This window comes from Gobio gobio (assembly GCF_949357685.1).
Source record: "Gobio gobio genome assembly, chromosome: 8".
Taxonomy (NCBI): Eukaryota; Metazoa; Chordata; class Actinopteri; order Cypriniformes; family Gobionidae; genus Gobio; species Gobio gobio.
In genome coordinates, this window is record NC_137114.1 from 5,803,937 (window position 1) to 5,825,683 (window position 21,747).

Below are 21,747 nucleotides of genomic sequence, written 5' to 3' on the forward strand. Positions count from 1 at the left end.
TTCTAGTCCATCGCCTTAACCACTCGGCCACGACTACAGTACAAGCTGGGTGCACTGGGCATGTCATTTTGCTTGGTGCCTCGCAGCGTCGCTGCCCGAGGCCAGTGTAGATGAGCAAGACCTCAACAGCGAAACGCACCACTCCACAAAAAGAGGCTGATTCGCCCGAACAGGGACTTGAACCCTGGACCCTCAGATTAAAAGTCTGATGCTCTACCGACTGAGCTATCCGGGCTCTTGCTCGGGGAGCGTACGTGCTGCGTGGGAACGCACAGCAAAATGAATAGTATTGGCGGGAGAAAAAAAGATTCTCCAATGAGAGATTCTCCTCCTGAGAGCTCGGGCTCTCAAAAAAGGTCCCAGTGGCAATTCACTCAAACGTCCAGAGCACGTCAAGGATGTGCCGTGCGCAAAAAGCGGGGCTGAAGGACGGTGTGAGGAGAGGTGATAGCATGGAGCTCAATTTCAATGGCTCCCAGAAAAACAAGCCGTGACCCGGATTCGAAACTGCGTTGCTGCGGCCACAACGCAGAGTACTAACCACGGCGAGCCACCGGTCTGCCCTCATAGGGGGTCTCCCCGAGATGTCCCTGAATACAAAGGGGCCTTGTTATCTTTAGCTTGCAGACAAATCTGTTTCTTTCCAACATAACTCTTTTCATGTTTAATATTGTAACAGTGGCTTTTTCCTTCTTTTTATAGAGTTTTAACAAAGCCTCCGGAAGGTTTCAACCTAAAGCATGCTGTCTTCGTAGTCGGCAGGATTCAAACCTGCGCGGGGAGACCCCAATGGATTTCTAGTCCATCGCCTTAACCACTCGGCCACGACTACAAGCTGGGTGCCCTGGGCATGTCATTTCACTTGGTGCCTCGCAGCGTCGCTGCCCGAGGCCAGTGTAGATCAGCAAGACCTCAACAGCGAAACGCACCGCTCCACAAAAAGAGGCTGGTTCGCCCAAACAGGGACTTGAACCCTGGACCCTCAGATTAAAAGTCTGCTGCTCTACCGACTGAGCTATCCGGGCTCTTGCTCGGGGAGCGTACGTGCTGTGTGGAAACGCACAGCAAAATGAATAGTATTGGCGGGAGAAAAAAAGATTCTCCCATGAGAGATTCTCCTCCTGAGTGCTCGGGCTCTCAAAAAAGGTCCCAGTGGCAATTCACTCAAACGTCCAGAGCACGTCAAGGACGTGCCATGCGCAAAAAGCGGGGCTGAAGGACGGTGTGAGGAGAGGTGGTAGCATGGAGCTCAATTTCAATGGCTCCCAGAAAAACCTGCCGTGACCCGGATTCAAACCGGGGTTGCTGCGGCCACAGCGCAGAGTACTAACCACCATACGATCACGGCGAGCCACCGGTCTGACATCTCCCTGAGATGTCTGTGAATACAAAGGGGCCTTGTTATCTTTAGCTTGCAGACAAATCTGTTTCTTTTCAACATAACTCTTTTCAGGTTTAATATTGTAACAGTGGCTTTTTCCTTCTTTTTATAGAGTTTTAACAAAGCCTCCGGAAGGTTTCAACCTAAAGCATGCTGTCTCCGTAGTCGGCAGGATTCGAACCTGCGCGGGGCGGAGGCCGTGAATTGTTCAGCTAAACGGGCCTAAACCGTTTCCCATTCATTTTCAATAGACCTTTTTCACAAAAAACGGAAATACGTCATTGACGCGCAGGCGTTCTTCCGCTTCACGCTTATACTCGGCAAAATGCATACCGGCAGAGTGTTTTCTCTGAGCCTTTTAAACCTGCCAAAGGTCACCTTTGCTGATGTGGCGAAAATAGTGGACGCACATTCCTCCACCAAGACCAATAAATTGGACAAAGGCTACAAATTCTTCCACGAAGAATTTATCCACGATTACCAAGGTAAATAAAGCCAGTCGTTATAATGCTAGTTAGCGTTAGCATTTAGCGAACTACCGCAAATACCATGTTACGAAGAACATTAGTGTTAATTATGTCTGAAAATGAATCATATCACAGCGACATACATCTGTAGTTTGCATTTTTCTATAATGATTATGCTATGATATAGTATAGCTGTTTGTTTCACAATTAGATACATATAGTAAACGGTGCAATGTGTAGCATATTTTTTACTGGCAGCACAAGGTAAGATAGTGAAGTTTTGTAAAACACAGAATATTTTGTTTTCCTTTTGGCATTCATAGTATCAAATGTACTTGAGGAACAGGTTGTAGTGAGAGGTAGATGCTTCAGGTCAATGAGGAAGAACGAGGAGCCTCACAAACTGGAGGTTTGACAGTAAACAGGGGGCGGTTGCATAAACCATTTAGACTAGTCTTAAAAGTTAAGTCACTTTTTTCTTGAAGAGTGGTCCTAATTTTGTTTAGTCTGTTACATAAAAAGGTAGATTAGTGGAATTGGAATTGAAGAAAAAAAACATTGATTACCCCTTGGTTAACAGCAAGTTTGTCAAATTAGTTCTTAAGGCACATTCTTAATATAGTGACTAAGTTTATGCAACTGGACCCTGAATGCTAGTTGGCAGAAGTTCTAAAGTTGCCCCTTTCTTCTTGCTGCGGTTGCAGTCCTTTCATTTTTTCATTATATTGCTGAAGAGTAAGCGATCATGTTATAAACAGATCTAATGATATAAGTATTGTAATCTAACATGTTTGTTATTTCTTATGATTGTGTAGATCTCACTGGGAGCAGAAAGGGCAAACTTAACAGCCTTTAGATGTAGTTGTGTGGCTGGAAAAGGGTTTTGCAACCATGTAGTTGCACTCTTGTACCAGACTGCACATTATTCACAGCTCTGCCTGCCTGTTGTTCCACCTCCTCTGGCCTGCACTAGTGAGTTACAGAGATGGCACCGACCAAGAACACAGGTGGGATTGTGATAAAATTAAGCTACCTTGTTCTTTTTCTATTTGTGTATCAGCATGACCTGTGAAAATTTGGTTACTTGCAATACAATTTTTTCTAATAATTGTGTCTGTTGTTATAACCTAACTGAACTGTTTTTTTTATCTTTTAAGGGGATCCATCCTGAAGCTGCCAGTGAGCTTGTTGTGAGAAAGCCAAAAACAGTGGGCAAGAGTGGTCTGAGGTCTACACTGTACAGAGCATATACAGGTACAATTCTCCCTGTATGGTTTTTATGGTTAGTAGTATTCATTTTTTGTTTGACCAATAATTGATTGTAATAAAATGTATCTATTTCTAAAGGACCACTTCCAGATCCTGACATTATGGCATCAGGAGCCAAACTGCGCCAGCTGCACCCTCAGTGTCTCATGGCCCTTGTTTTAGATGACTCAGAGGAGCTGGAGCTGACACCATCGAAATTTGGGCCTGTGCCACGTGGATCACCAATGTCTTATCATTGTCCACCTGAAAAAACCACTGGCTTCATATTGCACCACATGGCTCCAGAATTCCCAACTCTTCCTTTGATGCAGCATAGTTTGTCCAGCCTGCATTTTGCGCCAACTGTACATGAGCTAATGCATCTCCAATCTTTGCAAGTGTCAGCTGAAATGTCTTCTGAGGTTGAGAAGGGAACAAGAGAGCAGTCCAAATGTCCTGCATGGGCACAGCTTCGACGTTCAAGGCTGACGGCCAGTCGTTTCCGGGTTGCATGTTGCTACAGGAAGGGAAGTGTGGAGCAGGAGTCAGCAGCCAGGGCATTAGCTGTTCAAATGATCAGAGGCTCAGCAAGACAAACAACAGCAATGAAGCGTGGATTGCTGATGGAGTCTGAGGTGCTGGCAAACTATGCTGAACTTGTGCGTGTGAATGTGCTGCCTGTAGGATTCATCATTCATCCTAACTCACCACATCTTGGAGCCAGCCCAGACGGTAGGGTGTATGATCCCTCAGAATCACCCCGATTCGGTCTTGTTGAGGTAAAATGCAGCACAAAGAATGATGTGTCTCAGGTTGCTCACCTCAAGATGCAGGATGGTAATGGCAGTTTGAGGCATTCTCACACCTATTACTGGCAGGTTCAGGGCCAGTTGGCTGTGTCTGGACTGGAATGGTGCGACTTTGTCACTGACACACTGACAACATTAACTGTAGAGAGAGTATGGCGTGAGAATCACTTTATTACAGAAATGAAGGAGAAACTAGATTTGTTTTATTACAACACCTACATGGATGTGTACATTGAATCAAATTAAATCATTTTTATGTTTTATGTATTTTAATGTTAACTTTTTAAAAAGGCTATTGTCTGTAGCACTTAGAGGAAGTTGTTTATTATTGATACAGGGTTCCTGATATAAATGTTCTTGATGCTGTGTTCAGGTATTGTGTGTTATCTTTTGTTATACCAAGAGATAAGGTATTTAAATCACATGGATTCTGTTTTTTTTGTATTTGTACTTTTTAAAAACCTGTTCCAGCTGTATTTATTTAACTCAAATTGTAAATAAGTTATTGGAAAATACATTCAAAAAGCTTCAAAAGTAGCTACTCTATGAAATAAAAGGATTCACCATTTTGATCAAAGTTGTTTTTATTACTGATCCAATTTTTACTTTTCAATAACAAACTTTTCAATAACAAATTGTAAATATGAAGTACACAATGCAGGGAACCTATTAACTATTTACATAACATTACAACATCATTTGATTAATTTATTCCTCAAGACAAAAAGGTCCCTGATAATTGGACAGGACACAACAGTTGAGCCACATCTGATTCACGCTTCCAATCAGTGTAAGTGGTACAGGGGAGTCCCAGATGTGGAAGGACTTCACTCTGGCTATCGCCCTCTCCACTATAATCCTGAGGCGGGCAATGGCTTGAGTTTGTGCTGTTTCTTCCTTGCTGAATTGTGCTGAATGCTTAAAAGGTGGAATGATCAGCTTTGCTTCAACTGCAGCGAGGAGGTCTTCAATAAGGAAGCCCTTATCTGCCATAACCTCATCCCCTGGCTCCAGTATGGGAAGGATTCCACAAATTTTGGTGATCTCCTTGTCTGAAATGCAGCCAGTGTAAAGAGGTGAGATGAATGTAATCAAACCACAGGGAGCTACTCCGATGAGGCCTTTCAGTGTTGTTCTGTTCTTGTAGTTGGAAAAGGTTTCTGACTGCAAGGTCAAGGATGAGGCAGTCTCCAGAGCAATTTCTGTGCAATCCAGAATGACCCTGACATTAGGACAGTATTTCTGGAATTTCGGTGGCATACTTAATTTGACCTTTTCCCTTTTGATCCAGATTTTGACTGAGGACAGCACGATAAAAAGATAATTAGCCCAGGTGATGGTAACCCTGCTGACAGTGGCAATACTCACATTAAACATGTCAGCAATTAGCTGCTCTTTCATGCCCACAGCAACCCGGAAAGAGTACATCAAAAACTCGTCAATTAATGGCATGATGCGAGGTGGGCTGGGTTCAGGACAGGCTTCATCCCCGATCCTCTTTGCCTTGGTCCAGTACACCAGTCGAGAGGCAGATGGTGCGATAGACTCCCAAAAGATTCTAAATAAACCCTCAGATGGAAATTTAGTGTAGAATCTGATTTGGTCATCTGATGCACAATATCTACTGAAGAGGGTGGGAGATGGCAAGTCTTCTCTCTTTAGTCTGACTTCCAAATTTTCAATGTAACTCAGGGCCTCATCCAGTGCTCCTGTAAAAAAACAAATATATTATATTAGTTAACAATACTTTAAATTGGTTAATAATACTATAAAAAATATGCACTAATAATATTTTGTATTAATTGAAAAATTTAAATATAGCTTGCTTCACATTTACAGACCTCTATTTGGTACATAAACAAAGGCTCATTAGATTTTGTTCCTCTTTATAATAATAAAGTATCCTTAACTCCCTTTTGAGTGGTGCTGTAACAATTAAAACTGTGTTTCTAACACTAAACACTGACCACCATAACCAGATAACAGGAATAATACATTTTTAAATGTGTATTATCCCCCAACTAAAATTTTCGCAGACACCATAAATACCATTAGAGGATGCTGATGTATCACATTTTAAACCACTTAAAACATGTTGTTTTGCAAAGACTAACAATAAAAAGTGTCAATATGGCAAGAAAACTTGCAAATTATGTGTCAATTTTATATTTATAACACAACTGTAATGTTTAGACGTTATTTAAACCTTACCTGCGGGTGGGTGTGTCACATAATCGTGATCCATTTTAGCAGCTGCACCGTTGTCATCCGCCTGGGAGGGGACCAGCTGACGTTTGTTCACCCTTTCAAATACAGACTCCCTTTTGAGTGGTGCTGTAAAATTGTTCCAAGGGAAAAGGCTTGGGACAACACCACTTTTAAGGCGACTGATGGTTGTTCCACCGGAGTAATCCTCCTTGGCAAAGTGTCTGCTACAGACGTAAGTGCTGCCTTTCCTCACAGAGAAATTCGGCCCTTCTTCTCTTCTAACAGCATGAATCCACACATTTCTTGTTGCTTGATCAGACGGAAATGAATGAAAAGACAGGTATGGTTGTTTTTGGGTACAACACGAACAACCCGGGACACAACAAAAACTCCTGTTTTTTGACTCAGCCATTTTTGCATTCTTCTTCTTCTTCTTCTTCTTTTTTTTATTGGCGGGTGGCAACCGACTTTAAGGTGCATATCCGCCACCTACTGTACTGGAGTGTGGGCCAGAAATGTAACCATCACAAGAGACACAAAAAAAAAAAAAAAAAAAAAACACTTTACCTTCTTTCTACCTTTACACTAACTTCAACAATCAATTAAATCCTTTTCATTAAACCAGTTTCTTTCAAAAAGTTCAACAAAGCTCCCATTATCTGCTCTCCAATTTTAAAAAGATTTTTAAGGTTCAACACATTTTCCCCAAATTTCAGTAATTCCTCTCTTAATTTTATCCTTTGATTTTCATATTTAACACATTCACTAATCACATGTTCAGCTGATTCCTCTCCCCTTCCACAATCACACAAACCTGAAGGGTGCTTTTTCAATAAATACATAGTTTTATTTAATCCAGTATGTCCTAATCTCAACCTCGAAATAATGCTACTTTCTCTAGTACATCGATCTATATATTTCCTTTTCCCTACTTCTTGCACAATATTGTATAGATGTCGCCCTTTCTTCCCTTCATCCCATTGTCTCTGCCATGTCTTCATAATATTTTCCTTTATTTTTACTTTGACTTCAGCTTTACTTAGTGCCACTTTTGTAATTCTGTCGAGTTTCAAAGCTTGCTTAGCCAACATATCTGCTGTCTCATTTCCCTCAATCCCCCTATGAGCCGGAATCCACAAAAATCTGACCGCTGCATTAATATGTTGCAGTCTATATACAGTCTCATAGATTTCGTACACAATATCAAGTCTACTATTAGATGATAACGACTGAAGAGACATTAATGATGATAAACTATCCGAGCAAATTAGAACCTTGGTAATTTTGTTTTCCTCTACCCACTGTAATACCCTTAAAATAGCTAACATTTCCACAGTAAATACTGTCAAATGATCAGAGGTTCTTTCCTTAACATTTATCTTTAATTCTGGAATAGTGAATGCAAAACCTGTAACACCACTCTTAGGATCTTTTGAACCATCCGTAAATGCAGCTATAAATGAATTATATATAGACCTTATTCTGTCCTCCACTTTCTCTACCCAGTTTCCTTTCCCATTAAGTCTTTTTATTTCTCCTTGAATATAGAGGTCTATGATTAGTGGCGAAAACAACCAAGGCGGCGTACTTGAAAAAGGAACATTAGGACTGACCTTATTTTCCTGCAATTTCATTTCACTTGCTATTTTACTAGATGCCCAAGCAAAACATTCTATCTTAGCCTTCCCACTTTCCCAACAAGGGATAAGACACTTAACTGTAGGATGCCATCTTTCATTATGACCTTTTAGATTAGTCCAATAGTTCATCATCAGTTGCTCAAATCTTAAACTTAATGGAAGCTCGCCCACCTCAACTTGCAATGCACAAGCCGGAGAGGACCTTATGGCTCCACAACAAATTCGTAGTGCTTGATTTTGTATAATTTCCAGTCTCTTTAATGATGTTTTCGATGCAGTTCTAAACACTATACTTCCATATTCCATCACTGGTCTTACTAAAGCCACATATATCCCTCTTAAGGCTCCTTTACTAGAACCCCACTCTATCCCAGTTAAGCACCTCATTATATTTAAAATCTTCTTACACTTTTCCTCTACTATCCTTACCTGCTCTGTCCAAGTTAGTTTAGAGTCAAATGTTACCCCTAAAAACCGAAAGTAATTTACCTGCTCAATTTGATTCCCATACAATAACACCTTAGCCACCCTATCCCTCTTTTGAGTAAAAACCATCATCTTTGTCTTTTCCACTGAGAATTTAAAACCCCATGTATAAGACCATTCTTCAATTAAACCTACAGCTTCCTGTATCTTCTCTTGAACTAACAATAAGCTCTTACCATTTTTCCAAAGGGCATCGTCATCAGCAAATAATGACTTCCCAATATCATACCTTATTTTATTAAAAACATCATTAATCATAATAGAAAAAAGTAATGGGCTTATCACACTACCCTGCGGGGTCCCATTATCCACTTTGAATTTATTAGACACTGAAGCACCAATTTTAACCTGAATATACCTTTCAGATAAAAAACTTTTGATCCAATTAAAACCTCTTCCCTTAATACCCATTTTATCTAATTTAATCAATAGCCCCTCTTTCCATACCATATCATAAGCTTTTTCCACATCCAAGAAAACTGCCATAACCGATTCCTTATTTATCATAGCTTTTCTAATTTCTGTTTCCAAGCAAACCACAGGGTCCATTGTTCCCCGTCCTTTCCTAAACCCACTCTGATAAGGGGATAAAAGATATTTACTTTCTGTATAAAACGTCATTCTTTCTACAATCATCCGTTCCATAATTTTCCCAACATGCGACGTAAGGGCAATGGGCCTGTAGTTTGCTGGATTCGTTAAATCCTTACCTGGTTTTGCTATAGGTATAATAATAGCCTCTTTCCAACTTATTGGTAATCTCCCTTCTTCCCAGCTCTTATTATATATACCTAAAAGTTTAATTTGCATTAAAATTCCAAACTGTTTCAACATACTATAACTAATCTGATCTTTTCCTGGAGCAGTTACCTTAGCTTTATCTATTGCCCGTTTCATTTCACTTAATGTAAAAGGGGAATCCATAGCATCCTCTGTACTTTCCTTTCTTATTAGTGCCTCTGGGTATGCATCTCTAGTCACTTCTCTTCCTCTTTTCCCAGCCTCTGACAGATTATTAGAACTATGAATTTCAACCAAGGCCTTAGCTATGATATCAGCTTTTTCCCTATTTGTTACTGCTATGGTTTCTCCTGCTTTTAAAACTGGAAACTGCCAGTCCTTTCTAATTCCCCTCATTTTCCTTATCATTCCCCACACATTTCCTAATGGAGTCGTTCTACCTATTTTATTACAATATTCTCTCCAACTGTCTCTTTTTGCCTTCTTTACTACTTTCCTAACTTGAGCTTGGGCCTTTTTGTATTCTATTAATCTTTGAAAGTTAAGATTACTCTTCAGCATTTTAAATGCCTTATTTCTTACTTTAATGCTTTTCCCACACTCTTCCGTCCACCATGGGACTGGTTTCCTATTCATTTTTCCTTTGCTTTTTGGAATACATACGTTAGCCACTCTAATCAGTACTTCTTTAAATGTTTCATCAATTTCATCTATATCCTGACTTAAATCAATTTCAATACTCGCCTCCTCACATAGATATTCAAATTTACCCCACATAGCCTTATTTAATATCCATTTATCCTCTCTTCCTTCTTCCCTCTCATCCTTTCTCACACCTACCTTACATAAAACAGGAAAATGATCACTACCCATAGTAGAGTCCTCCCATAACTCCCACTCACAAATACCTGCCACCTCCTTTGTCACTAGTGTTAAATCAAGTGCTGAACTTTTACCTGTGTGAACATCTATTCTTGTGCTTCTCCCATCATTAATGCATACCAGATCAAACTCATCCAACAACTGTTCTATTATTAGACCATTTAAATCAGTTTTCCCCCCTCCCCATAATGAACTATGGGCATTAAAATCTCCACATAAAACAATGCGATCACTTGCTAGTTCAACAATCAGATTTAATTTATTACCATCTAATCTTCTACATGGATTATAATAATTTACCACAGAAAACTTCTCTTGCTTAGTCCATATTTTAACAATAATATACTCTTCCTCCCTTCCTTTTGATATAACTTGATATGTAATATTCTTCTTGATAAATGTAGCACACCCACCCCCTACACCATCTTCCCTATCATTCCTTACACTAACATAATTATATATACTAAAATCTAATTTCTGTGATAACCATGTTTCTTGTATACAGATTACATCAGGTGTAGTTGGTAACGAACTGATAAAATACTTAAATTCCTGCCCATTTGCCACCAAGCTTCTTGCATTCCATTGAAGAATAAGAACCATAATATCAGCCAACAAATGAAGCTTCCTGACTGGCCTGAGCACTTAGCTCATTCCTCACCTCTTCCCAGGACAAATCATTCATGCTAAGATGGTTCACTGCTGCCTTTACTATTATTTGGATCCTTTCTGTTTTTGACTTTGCCTCAGTGGTAGCATTGATGACCCCTGCTATAAAGATGACTAATTTCCTTAAATCAACCAGAACTTTACCCCCTTTTATCTGTTCATGCTGATCATTATTCAGATTCTCACTTGCCTCATTTACTACTTTTTCCTCCCTGTGATTCACCAGTCCAACGGCCTCTGCATATGATATTTTATTTTTCACTCTGACCTGCTGAATCTCAACCTACCTTTTCATTACCTCACATCCCCCATATGCCACACTGTGATTTCCTCCACAGTTACAGCATTTCGGTTGCACATCCCTTCTACATTTCTCATAATCATGGTCCTCACCACATCTAGCACACCTTCTTTTCCCTTTGCAATTCATGGCTGTGTGACCAAACCTCTGGCATTTAAAACACCTCAACGGTTTAGGAACGTATTCTCTCACATTATACATCATATATCCTAGGGATACTCGGTTAGGAAGCATTTCATCCTCAAATTCCAACAACACACTTTCACTTCCTTGTCTCACCCCATTCTTAAAGCTGGTCAATCTTCGGGCATCTTTCACTTTCCCTCCTTTTAAGTTTGCTTTTATTTCATCCACATTTACATCAACCGGGATCCCCCAAATCACCCCCCTATTCCACATGTTTCTCTTCTCCACGCGACTAACGCTACTTACTTTAAACCTTCCTATCTCCTTCATTCTACAGGCCCTTTCTCTTTGATCTTCATTTTTGCATATTATTAAAAGGTTTCCATCCCTCCAGGGCCGGCTCTGTAAATCTGGGGGCCCTAAGCAGGATAATTTTGGGGCCCTGCCTTGCAGTGAATAATGGAGTATTGCACTGCAAACCAGCAACTGTATACAATCTAACACTTACATATTTCATCTGTATATCTTTTAACATGATTGCCTACAATTATTTTACTACTTATTAAAGTACACTCACTGAAACAGTAAAAGTAAAGATTATAGATTTGCAAATTTAAGGTCAATTCGTTGTAAACAAATAAATATTAACAATTTAGCATTAACAATATATAGCTAACTTACAACATTAGCCATAGTGGTATGCGGCTCGCTATGCTCTACTGAAGCAGCAGTAGAGTCACCTCCTCCAGCTGTTGAGATTATAATATAATTAATAGTGCTGTCAAACGATTAAAATATTTAATCGCGATTAATCGCATTAATGCCATAGTTAACTCACAATTAATCACAATTAATCGCACTTTTTTTTTTATTCTAAATGTCCCTTGATTTCTTTTTGTCCCATTATTTTTTCTTATTTTAATGCTCTTATCAACATAGAAAAGTGGATCGGCTTGCTTTGTTCAAATGTTTGTTTTATTGAAAACAACATTGGCATACTGTAGTGTTCGATTTCACACCAACATTCTCACTTGAAGCAGTCATTCACACTTGGAGCAAATAATCGCTCACACAATGTAACACTGTCCATCAATAAAAGGGTGAAAAAAAATACTTTGTTGCACAAACAGCCCCTTCAACAGCCCTTTCTAAGGGATCAAAACAGGGTGATACAAAATAAAATTACAAAGTGCACATGCAAGGTAAACTAGGACTCCGCCTATAGTGCAGTTAAACCAGGGGTCGCCAACTAGCGGACTCCGGTCCGAATCCGGACCGCGAAGCCTTTTGACGTAGGCTAATGAAACAGTTAACGTTGCAATGCTCACTGTTACGTTCAGACCCAGACGCGCGGTCAAGCATGCAGGTGCGTTCACACCGGACGCGAATGACGCGACATGCACGCCGCTTAATTCGCGCCGCAGAATGTCTATTTGCGTCTTTGCATTGACTTAAATCACTCGCGCAAAACGCTTCATTCGCGTCCGGTGTGAATGCACCACCAGAGCAGAAAGCAGCGCTCAAGACAAGCACTTTTAGTTGAAGACCCCTGAGTTAAACCATGGCATAATACGTTTCTCATTTCGGCGTCTCACGCTTGCCATCCACGTCTACTCTTTTAATGGCGAACAAGTGTGGGCAGCCGCAGCGTGCCTGATGTTTTGTTTCCGGTCTAGCTACATCCGGAGTGGTGTTGTAGTTTTTCTAACGTTACTAGTTGCTGCAACAGCATGTGAAAAAACTACAAAGTTTGTTAGACCAAAAAGAACGTTAATCTCGCGATAAAAAAATTGACGCCGTTAAAATAGGTTTGCGTTAACGTCGTTAATAACGCGTTTAACTGACAGCACTAATAATTAATAATAAATACAGTATGCAGAGTAGATAAAACACATTAATTTTAAATTAATATTAAAGTACAATTAGACAACATAGTGAATTATGATTATAAAACTAAATTTTTTATTGGCAAGAGGAAAATTAGCTATGTTGAAGTTGCGCACAAAACTATTCAAAAGAAAGGCAGTGGGAAATATTTACTTGTGTCAGCCTCATGAAATGTTTCTCCACGACCACCAAAATATTTAAGAATGGCTCCTCCTGAGAAAGTGACATTTAGTTTTTTACAATTATGTTAAGGGTAAATTAAAAGAAATCCAATGTTAAATTATATTATTTAATTATTGGTTGATTAACTCTTACATACTGTTCATATTTTAAACCTTCACAGCATGGAGTGAGATATTTTTTACCTTTTATGATTACATACAGTAATACATTCACTGTAAAAAAAAAATCAGGTGCCCAATTGAAAATTTTCTAGTGAGCGATCACATCTAAAATTTTCAGTTGGCCAAATTTAATTTCTTGAATTTTAATTGAATTAAAATGCATCAATTCACATTAATTCAATTTGGCCAACTGAAAAATTTAGATGTGATCGCTCACTAGAAAACTTTCAATTGGGGACCTGATTTTTTTTTACAGTGTTCTTTACTAAAATTTACCACAAATCCATTTTGTCTTTTAGGTGTCTTGTATCGATCATCATTCAAAAATGTTTCAGAGAGGACACTGTGTTTTCTTTAGGTTTAAATGGTCTGGGCGATTTAGCTTAACAATATGTAAAATATTTCATAATAGTATATAGATTAATATTTATTAATAATCTTTAATTGCCTATTCAATTAAGACCATAAGAAAAAGCTTGTATTTAACCGCTTTATTTTAAACTTCATTTTGATTTTGACTGTCAAATGATTGCTCTTTCTCTTCCTATTACTTTCTTTCTCTCGAATGTTCTTAAACAATTTTTTTATTGTAATAAGCGTCTATTGAGACAAAGATTTTTCGTTTTTTTCTTTCCCAGAACTAGTGTAGGTCATGTAACGTTAACTGTTAAAAAGAAAATACATTCAAAGGAGGTGGGTCTGTCTCTACGTGTTCTGTAGCCCAGAGCTGGGGCCGACGGCTGGACCATAGCGCAAGCAATGTTGATTCAGCATAATCGACGAACAGCTAACGTTATGCTGCGTTCACACCAAACGCAAATAGAGTGTCTGGCGCGAGTGATTTGATTTCAACGTTAAGTCAATGGAAAGGCGCGTTGACGCGCGTCTAGAGGTCCCGCGGCGCGGAAGGCGCTTTTCGCGCGGTGCGAATGACGCGAATTGAGCGTCTTGCGTGATAAACTGCGGCGACGCTGGCGAGTGCAATCTGTAGTTAGGGGGCCCCCTAGTGGCGGCGGGGCCCTAAGCAGCCGCTTAGTTCGCTTATAGGGAGAGCCGGCTCTGCATCCCTCAAAACTTTGGCCATTTTGACATCTCCCACTTGGTTTTTTAATATCGTAGTCAACTTCACTGGATTCATACCAAGCACTCCATTTTCTTCCTCAAATCTAAGTATTACTTTACACTCATCATCTATCTTCAGATTATCATCCTTTCCATCCACTTTAGTCATCATCCCTTTGAATTTCTTTGACCCCTCTTTTCCACTTTCACCACCCCGTTTCTCTCTTATTCTATCTCTCTCCTGACTAAACTCCATATGATCTTCACTCTCAGTGTCATCCGAGTTAGCCCATTCTGGCCCATTTCCAGCACAGGTTTGTCTACCCGACATAGTTTTCACTCCTTTGTCACGTTTCCCCATTTCTTCCAATAAAGTTCCTTGTCTTCTCTTCATTAGGTGACAGCCCAGAAGAGCTCCCACACTCACACTCCTCTCCCACACTCCACTCGTAATGTTTTTCGGTGGACTCGGCGCTTCTTAAGCAAAATGCCTCCCAAACCAACTGATCAACACTCCCCCAGCTAGCAAGCAAGCTAGCTCACTGTTATATATTCACGAGGCCAGCCACCAAATTGCTATCAAACATACTTTACTGGTGTTCAGATCACATATTGATTACATCACATTCCACACGTGCAAACCACATCACGTGACTTAAATACCCTCTTTCCGGGCATCCCAACCAATGACTGCACATCATACATATATACACATTATCCCAAATACACCACATTTCCTCCCCCATCAAAAATCATACCCCACATTACCAGTCCAAAAGCACCACATTTGATCAAAGTCTCAATTCCTAAAACGCTGTGGTAATTTAATAGTCCGTTTAGAGCGACGTAGACCCCCTGGACTCGGAATCAGAGGTTCCGTTGGTTCAAAAGGCACATCAGAGTCAAATGTACCTGGAATTCCAGCAAATCCAGAATCTTGATCATTGAGTTCAGCATTTTGAGCTTGATCCGTAGATTCAGCAGATTGAGCAGTCTTCTTTTCATTCGGTGGCATTGGAATCTCTGAGGACGAAGTGCGTGGTCTCAATTGATCACCATGCCGTCTATACACAGTATCCGATGCTGGATCACGTACCTTGTACGAAACAGGTCCTGTCTGTTGTGTAACCACTCCAGATAACCACTTCGGATCTCCTCCCACTGTACTTCGCAGGAACACAGAATCATCCACAGCAAAGGATCTCTCTCTAGCCCGATAGTCATGTTGATTTTTCTGCAAATACTGTTTTCTGCGAACCGTCTCATGAATGTTTGGTTTCAGGAAGTCCAGCCTGGTGCGGATGTGTCTCTTTAAAAATAAATCAGATGGTGACTGACCTGTGGTACAATTAGGAGTTGTGCGATAGCGCAATAAAAATAAAGATAGTCTATCATCAATGCACATTTGCTCATTAGTCAATTTCTTCATACCCCTCTTGAATGTCTGGACATATCTTTCTGCCAATCCATTGGTTGCTGGGTGGTTTGGTGCACTTCTGGTATGCATAATACCATTCTGCTTCACAAATCTTTGGAATTCATCAGAAGTAAAAGTAGTTGCATTATCAGTCACGATTTGCTCAGGTAATCCATATGCAGAAAACAATCTTTTCAATCTGGTAATAGTAGCTTGAGAAGTAATCTGTGTCATACGAAAAACTTCCAACCACTTAGAATGAGCATCAACAATGATCATAAACATGTTGTTCAAGAACGGCCCAGCAAAATCCACATGCAACCTTTTCCAACACTCACCCGGGAATTCCCAAGGATGAAGAGGGACGTGACTTGGCATTCTTTGCTCTTGCTGACAGATTTGACACTCCTTGCAAACTCTCTCTATATCCGTATCAATTTTAGGCCACCACACATATTTACGAGTCAGAGCTTTCATTTTAACAATGCCAGGGTGTCCTGAGTGAATTTCCTGTAACACTGATTTTCGAAATTTGAATGGTACAATCACTCGTGTGCCCCATAGCAGACATCCCTGCTCAACTGACAGTTCATCTCTTTTCGCATAGAATACTTTCAAATCATCTGACACTTCAATTGGCCAACCTTCCATGACATAACGAAAAACTTTAGAAAGTTCTTGATCTGTTCTTGTCACTTTGGCAATCTGTGCTGCATTTAGAGGAGCTTCTTGAAGATGGTTTGTCAAAAGTGTGTTGATCTTTGCTGAAATGGCTTCTGTTCCTACATCTGTAATTTCAGGTAATGGAATTCGTGACAAGCCATCTGCATTTCCATGATCTTCTGCCTTGCGATACATGATATGATAATCATATGCAGACAAGATTATCGCCCACCGCTGGATGCGAGCGGCAGCCATCATTGGGAAATGCTTATGTTCACCAAACAGAGTCACTAATGGTCTATGATCAGTTATCAAATTAAAGGATCTTCCCCAAAGATACTGATGGAATTTTTTTACTCCATAGATCACACTCAACGCTTCCTTCTCAATCTGTGAATATTTCTTTTCAGCAGGGGACAACGTACGTGAAGCATATGCAATGGGATGTTCGTCACCATTTGGCATGATGTGCTGAAGCACCGCTCCAATTCCATAAGCGGAAGCATCACATGCTAAAGTCAAAGGCAGTTGTGGATCATAATATACTAACACTTGGTCACTGGTGAGCAATTCTTTACACCTGCTGAAAGCGCCTTGTTCCTTTTTCCCCCAGCACCAAACAGTTTGCTCTTTCAACAGTCTATACAGTGGTGCCAACACTGTGCTCTGCTGGGGTACAAAGCGTCCATAATAATTTACCAGACCTAAAAAGGCTCGTAGTTCCTTCACATTTGATGGTGCTGGCGCATCTTGAATAGCTTTTACTTTGTCTTTTGTTGGATACACCCCTTTTTCATCGATCACATGGCCCAGGTACTCAATTCGTGTTTGTCCCCACTCACATTTACATTTCTTTACTCTTAAGCCTGATTCTTGAAGACGCTGTAAGACTTTGCAAATGTTTGTTAGATGTTCTTGCTCATCTTTACCCGTGATCAACAAATCGTCCAAATACACAATCACTTTCAGATCTTTCATCAAATTTTCCATTATTCGTTGAAAAATGGAAGGGGCTGAACTGATGCCAAAAGCAAGACGATTATACACATATAATCCCTTGTGAGTGTTGATTGTCGTATACTTCTTAGAATCATTATCCAGTACGACTTGTTGATATGCCTGCGCCAAGTCAATCTTGGAAAACAACTTCCCTCCACTCAAGGTAGCTAACACTTCCTCGATCCGTGGCAAGGGATACACTTCAGTATTGGCAGCTTGATTAACAGTGACTTTGTAGTCTCCGCATAAGCGAATTGTGGAATCTTTTTTTATAACAGGAACCACTGGAGCAGCCCACTCGCTGTATTTTACTGGGGATATAACATTAGCTTTTTCCAGTCTATCAATTTCCTTCTCCACACGTTCTTTCATAGCAAAAGGAAGAGGACGACTTTTAAAAAACTTGGGTGGCACATCTGGTTTCACTGAAATAGTGGCTTTAATGTCCTTTAGAGTGCCCAGCTCATCCTTAAAGACTTCACTATATTTGTCCAGCACTTCTTGGATAGACCCAGGCTGCTTACTCACATATCGAATTATCTTCCAATTCAGTTTTACTTTCTGAAGCCAGTTTCTCCCACACAGGTTTGGACCATTCCCTTTGACTACAATCAATGGTAACTCATTCACTTGATCCTCATATTGTACAGTAGCTGTGAATTGACCCAATACTGGAATGCATTCACCGGTGTAGGTCTTTAACTTGACCCTAGCTCCCTCCAGTGGCCAATGAGCAAACGATCGTCTATACTCTTGTTGTGAAATTATGCTTACAGCCGCTCCTGTATCAATTTCCATCAATAAATCCTGCTGATTCACAGTAAAATTTACTCGGAAAGGCTGTTTCTCAGTATCACTTAACATGGAAAACATTTCCAGCTCCGGCTCTTCAGCATACATATAAGCTGTCACTTTGTGCTTGTTCTGTTGTTCAGCATATCTGTTGGGATGTGACTTCATTTTAACTTTGCAAGCTCTCTTTATATGCCCAATCACTCCACAATTGTGACATTTAGAGTTTTTAAAATAACACTCCTGTGCATTATGGTTTTTTCCTTTACAACGATAGCATTGTCTCTGGTTATAAACAGTCTTTGCATTTACCTTATGCACTGTTGTCGCTGAATCCTCTGTCTTCCTCAGTTGCTGCGTATCTCGATCTGCGGTTTCCATACTGTGAGCAACTTCAAGTGCCCGTGCAAAAGTGAGTGTGTCTTCCGAAAGCAATCTTCGTTGACATGCTTCACTTCGGATTCCGCTAACAAAACGATCCCGTAGAGACTCATCCAAACTTGCCCCAAAGTCACATTTAGATGCACATTGTTTCAGTTCAGCAACATACTGGGACACAGTTTCATGGGGCTTTTGAACACAGCGCTGAAATCGGAAACGCTCAGCTATTATCAACGGCTTTGGTTCAAAATGTGCCTTCAGAATATTCACAACTTCTTCAAACGTTTTATCCATATGTGGACGCTCCCACAGCACTAAGCAAAGTCGCTACTTGCTTCGCATCATCCACATCATTTGCAATCATGAACAATTCCGCTCGTTCAATATATGCAGACCAGGGGCCTCATTTATAAACGTTGCGTACGCACAAAAGAAGGCGTACGCCGCTCTCTACGCAATAATTGGTATTTATAAAAAGCAAACTTGACGGGAAAATGTGCGGTCCTTCACGCAAGCTCTGACCCAGGCGTACGCACAAAAACGGGTGAAATGAGAAAAGGCGACACCGTCGGCAGATGGAAGAAACACGTGAAAGTGTGTGAAACTGTAGACCGTTGTGTAAAAGAAATGGCTATGCCTCTCATAAATAACATTAAGACTTCACAAAGCAAGTCTTACAATTAACAGCCTACACGAACACCCGTTTGATCGATCTGCAGTGTAAAACAAACAAAATCAAACGAAAATTGCAACATAAATGCAAATTAACACATATTTGCAAAAAGAAAAGTGAAATATGTTCTGCAATAATATTGGCATGTTATGCATTGCAATTCATCCTCATAAATATGGTAAACAACGAAATAGCTAATGTACAAAACTGATATTCTCGTCAAGTGTCCGTCTGGCGGAGCAGATAGATGCAATTAGACAGATAGATAGATAATTAGGGAGATATATAGATAAATAGATAGATGTATTAATTGTCCACTGGGGAAAGTTGTTTTCATAGTAAAATTTCTTCATCAGCTACGTTCATGGTATTCATGCATATGCCTTTAGTTTTATTTTTGATAAAATGACGTATGTCTCAACCATTCAGAAAGCTGCAAGACATTACATTTGCACGGAACTATTTCCCAAGATTATAACCGACATCTGTAGCTTGTCAGATTCAATTAAATGGATGGAAATAAAATGCCCATCTCAATGCGCAATGACGCACAAAGGCTGATCTTGTGCTCTAGAAGATGTCGCGAATGGAAGGATTCGGAGTGAACGCATCTTCAGACAGCAAGAGGACACACTCTGGCGATGGAGCACTAGACGCTTTTTTTGCCTCGACTTTGATGTCCGACCATTTCTTTTTTATGTCGGCGATAGTCCGAGGTTGTGAGGCTACAGCATTTACGGCGTCTGCAACCTTTTGCCACTCAAGTGTCTTTTTGGCATTAGTAATGCCCACACTGTGCCCTCCAAACAACACTTTTCTTCTCTTTTCAACCTCGCCAACGATAACTTCTACCTCACATTGAGTGAAGTTACTTTTTTTTTTATTTCCTCTCTGTGTTTGCCATGATTTCGCAACCTATGAATATTAACTTGTGGGCGTTTCACGGACTATTTATGGGCAACTATGGGCGTGACATGAAGCCGCAAAAGCTGCGCTACATTTAGAATTGATTGTGATTTATTAAGGGAAAACTGCGTAGGATGTGCGTGCGCACGGTTTTATAAATCCGAATATTTCTGTGCGTACGCACGTCCTATGTTTCATCCGTACGCCAATTCTGACGCAAATCCTACGCAAAGTTTTATAAATGAGGCCCCAGGACTCATTTTCCGGTTTATACTCATCCAATCTTCCGATTTGCGCCATGTCTTCTCATACTTTATCCTCGTCGCCAATTTATGTTATATATTCACGAGGCCAGCCACCAAATTGCTATCAAACATACTTTACTGGTGTTCAGATCACATATTGATTACATCACATTCCACACGTGCAAACCACATCACGTGACTTAAATACCCTCTTTCCGGGCATCCCAACCAATGACTGCACATCATACATATATACACATTATCCCAAATACACCACACTCACCCAGCCACACTGTTCGACCACACTCCACTCCGGATCAGAACCACCACACTCCACCTTCACCACCCATTTTTGCATTTCCCGCTAGCTACTACTACGGTAACAGGAAGTGTTTTTGCACGTCCTTAACTAACTTCCGGTTAAAAATGCGGAAGTGTGAAAAAGTAGGGATGGCAGACGCGAAACAGACGTTTCGGGGCTTTGCCGAGATCCCGAAGCGCAGATGTTTCGAAACACTGCTCCGAACTGTGATTCGAAACACCCATGTCACGTGACTATGGCTAAATGAAGCTTCAAAGTGTTTCATCAGGTGGCGCTGCCGAAACTGCGTTGATTAAAGGGGGCGGGAACAAGCCACACAGTGACATCTGTATAAACCACCACAGTTTAAAAGTGAAGTAAATCCATCTTCACCTCGTGGGTTTTTGTGAGAGGAGAGTGATTTTGTGATAGCAGTGATTTTGTGATAGCAGTGAGATTTATAGTGCGCTTTGGTTAGTTATATTTAGGCTAGATTTAAATTAGATATATTGACTGATAGGTATAGACAGTGACATATAGTATAGATATAGTGACACATTCATATAGGCTAAGTTAGATAGTGACAGATAGATAGCACAGCATAAGTTAGATATATAGAATTATATAGATATAGATTCATAGGTGATATATAGATAGATATATTAATAGAATATATAAAAATGGAGGCTGCACGCAAGAGATGCCGTACATCTGTGGTGTGGGAGCATTTCCATTTGGAAGTACCAAATAAAGTGAGATGTGTGTATTGTGATAGGCAGCTAGCCTTCTGCAACAATACATCATCCATGTATTTACATCATCCAAAAATATTTGTGCATGCCAGCAACAAGTGTCCCTTGTGAGAGGATTTTTTCAAAGGCTGGAGAAATTATATGTAAAAAAAGAAGTCAGCTGAGTCCTTCAACAGCAGAGCAATTCATATTTTTGAATAAAAATGTTTTGTGACAAATGTGACACATTGTGGCTTTATTTATTTTATTAATGTTCATTTTGTATAACAAACAAAATATATATAGTTCTTTACAATGACGAGGCTACAGGTTACAAAACCAAGATCATGTAATTGTCAGACAGATGTTAAAAACAATTTTTTTTACA

At 40.1% G+C, this 21,747-nt stretch overlaps 2 protein-coding genes across 3 annotated transcripts; one reads left to right on the forward strand and one right to left on the reverse strand.

The window, feature by feature from the left end:
- Positions 1-1,626: 1,626 nt before the first annotated feature.
- Positions 1,627-4,480, forward strand: LOC307130736 (uncharacterized protein). Of its 2 annotated transcripts, none has more exons than XM_079823866.1 (3): positions 1,627-2,855; positions 3,006-3,102; positions 3,196-4,480. In XM_079823866.1, the coding sequence occupies exon 3, from the start codon at positions 3,219-3,221 to the stop codon at positions 4,149-4,151; it is 933 nt and encodes a 310-aa protein (XP_079679992.1). In that variant the 5' UTR covers positions 1,627-2,855; positions 3,006-3,102; positions 3,196-3,218; the 3' UTR covers positions 4,152-4,480. The 2 variants fall into 2 exon arrangements, with proteins under 2 accessions (XP_079679992.1, XP_079679993.1); XM_079823867.1 differs by having other exon boundaries at positions 3,006-3,116; positions 3,196-4,476.
- On the reverse strand, positions 4,476-14,612 carry LOC307130266 (uncharacterized protein; the record flags this gene model as incomplete). The annotated part of the gene is made up of 3 exons (XM_079823238.1): positions 4,476-5,614; positions 6,117-6,239; positions 14,330-14,612. 3 exons carry the CDS (start codon positions 14,610-14,612, stop codon positions 4,614-4,616), a joined length of 1,407 nt encoding a protein of 468 aa, XP_079679364.1. The 3' UTR covers positions 4,476-4,613.
- Positions 14,613-21,747: the final 7,135 nt, after the last annotated feature.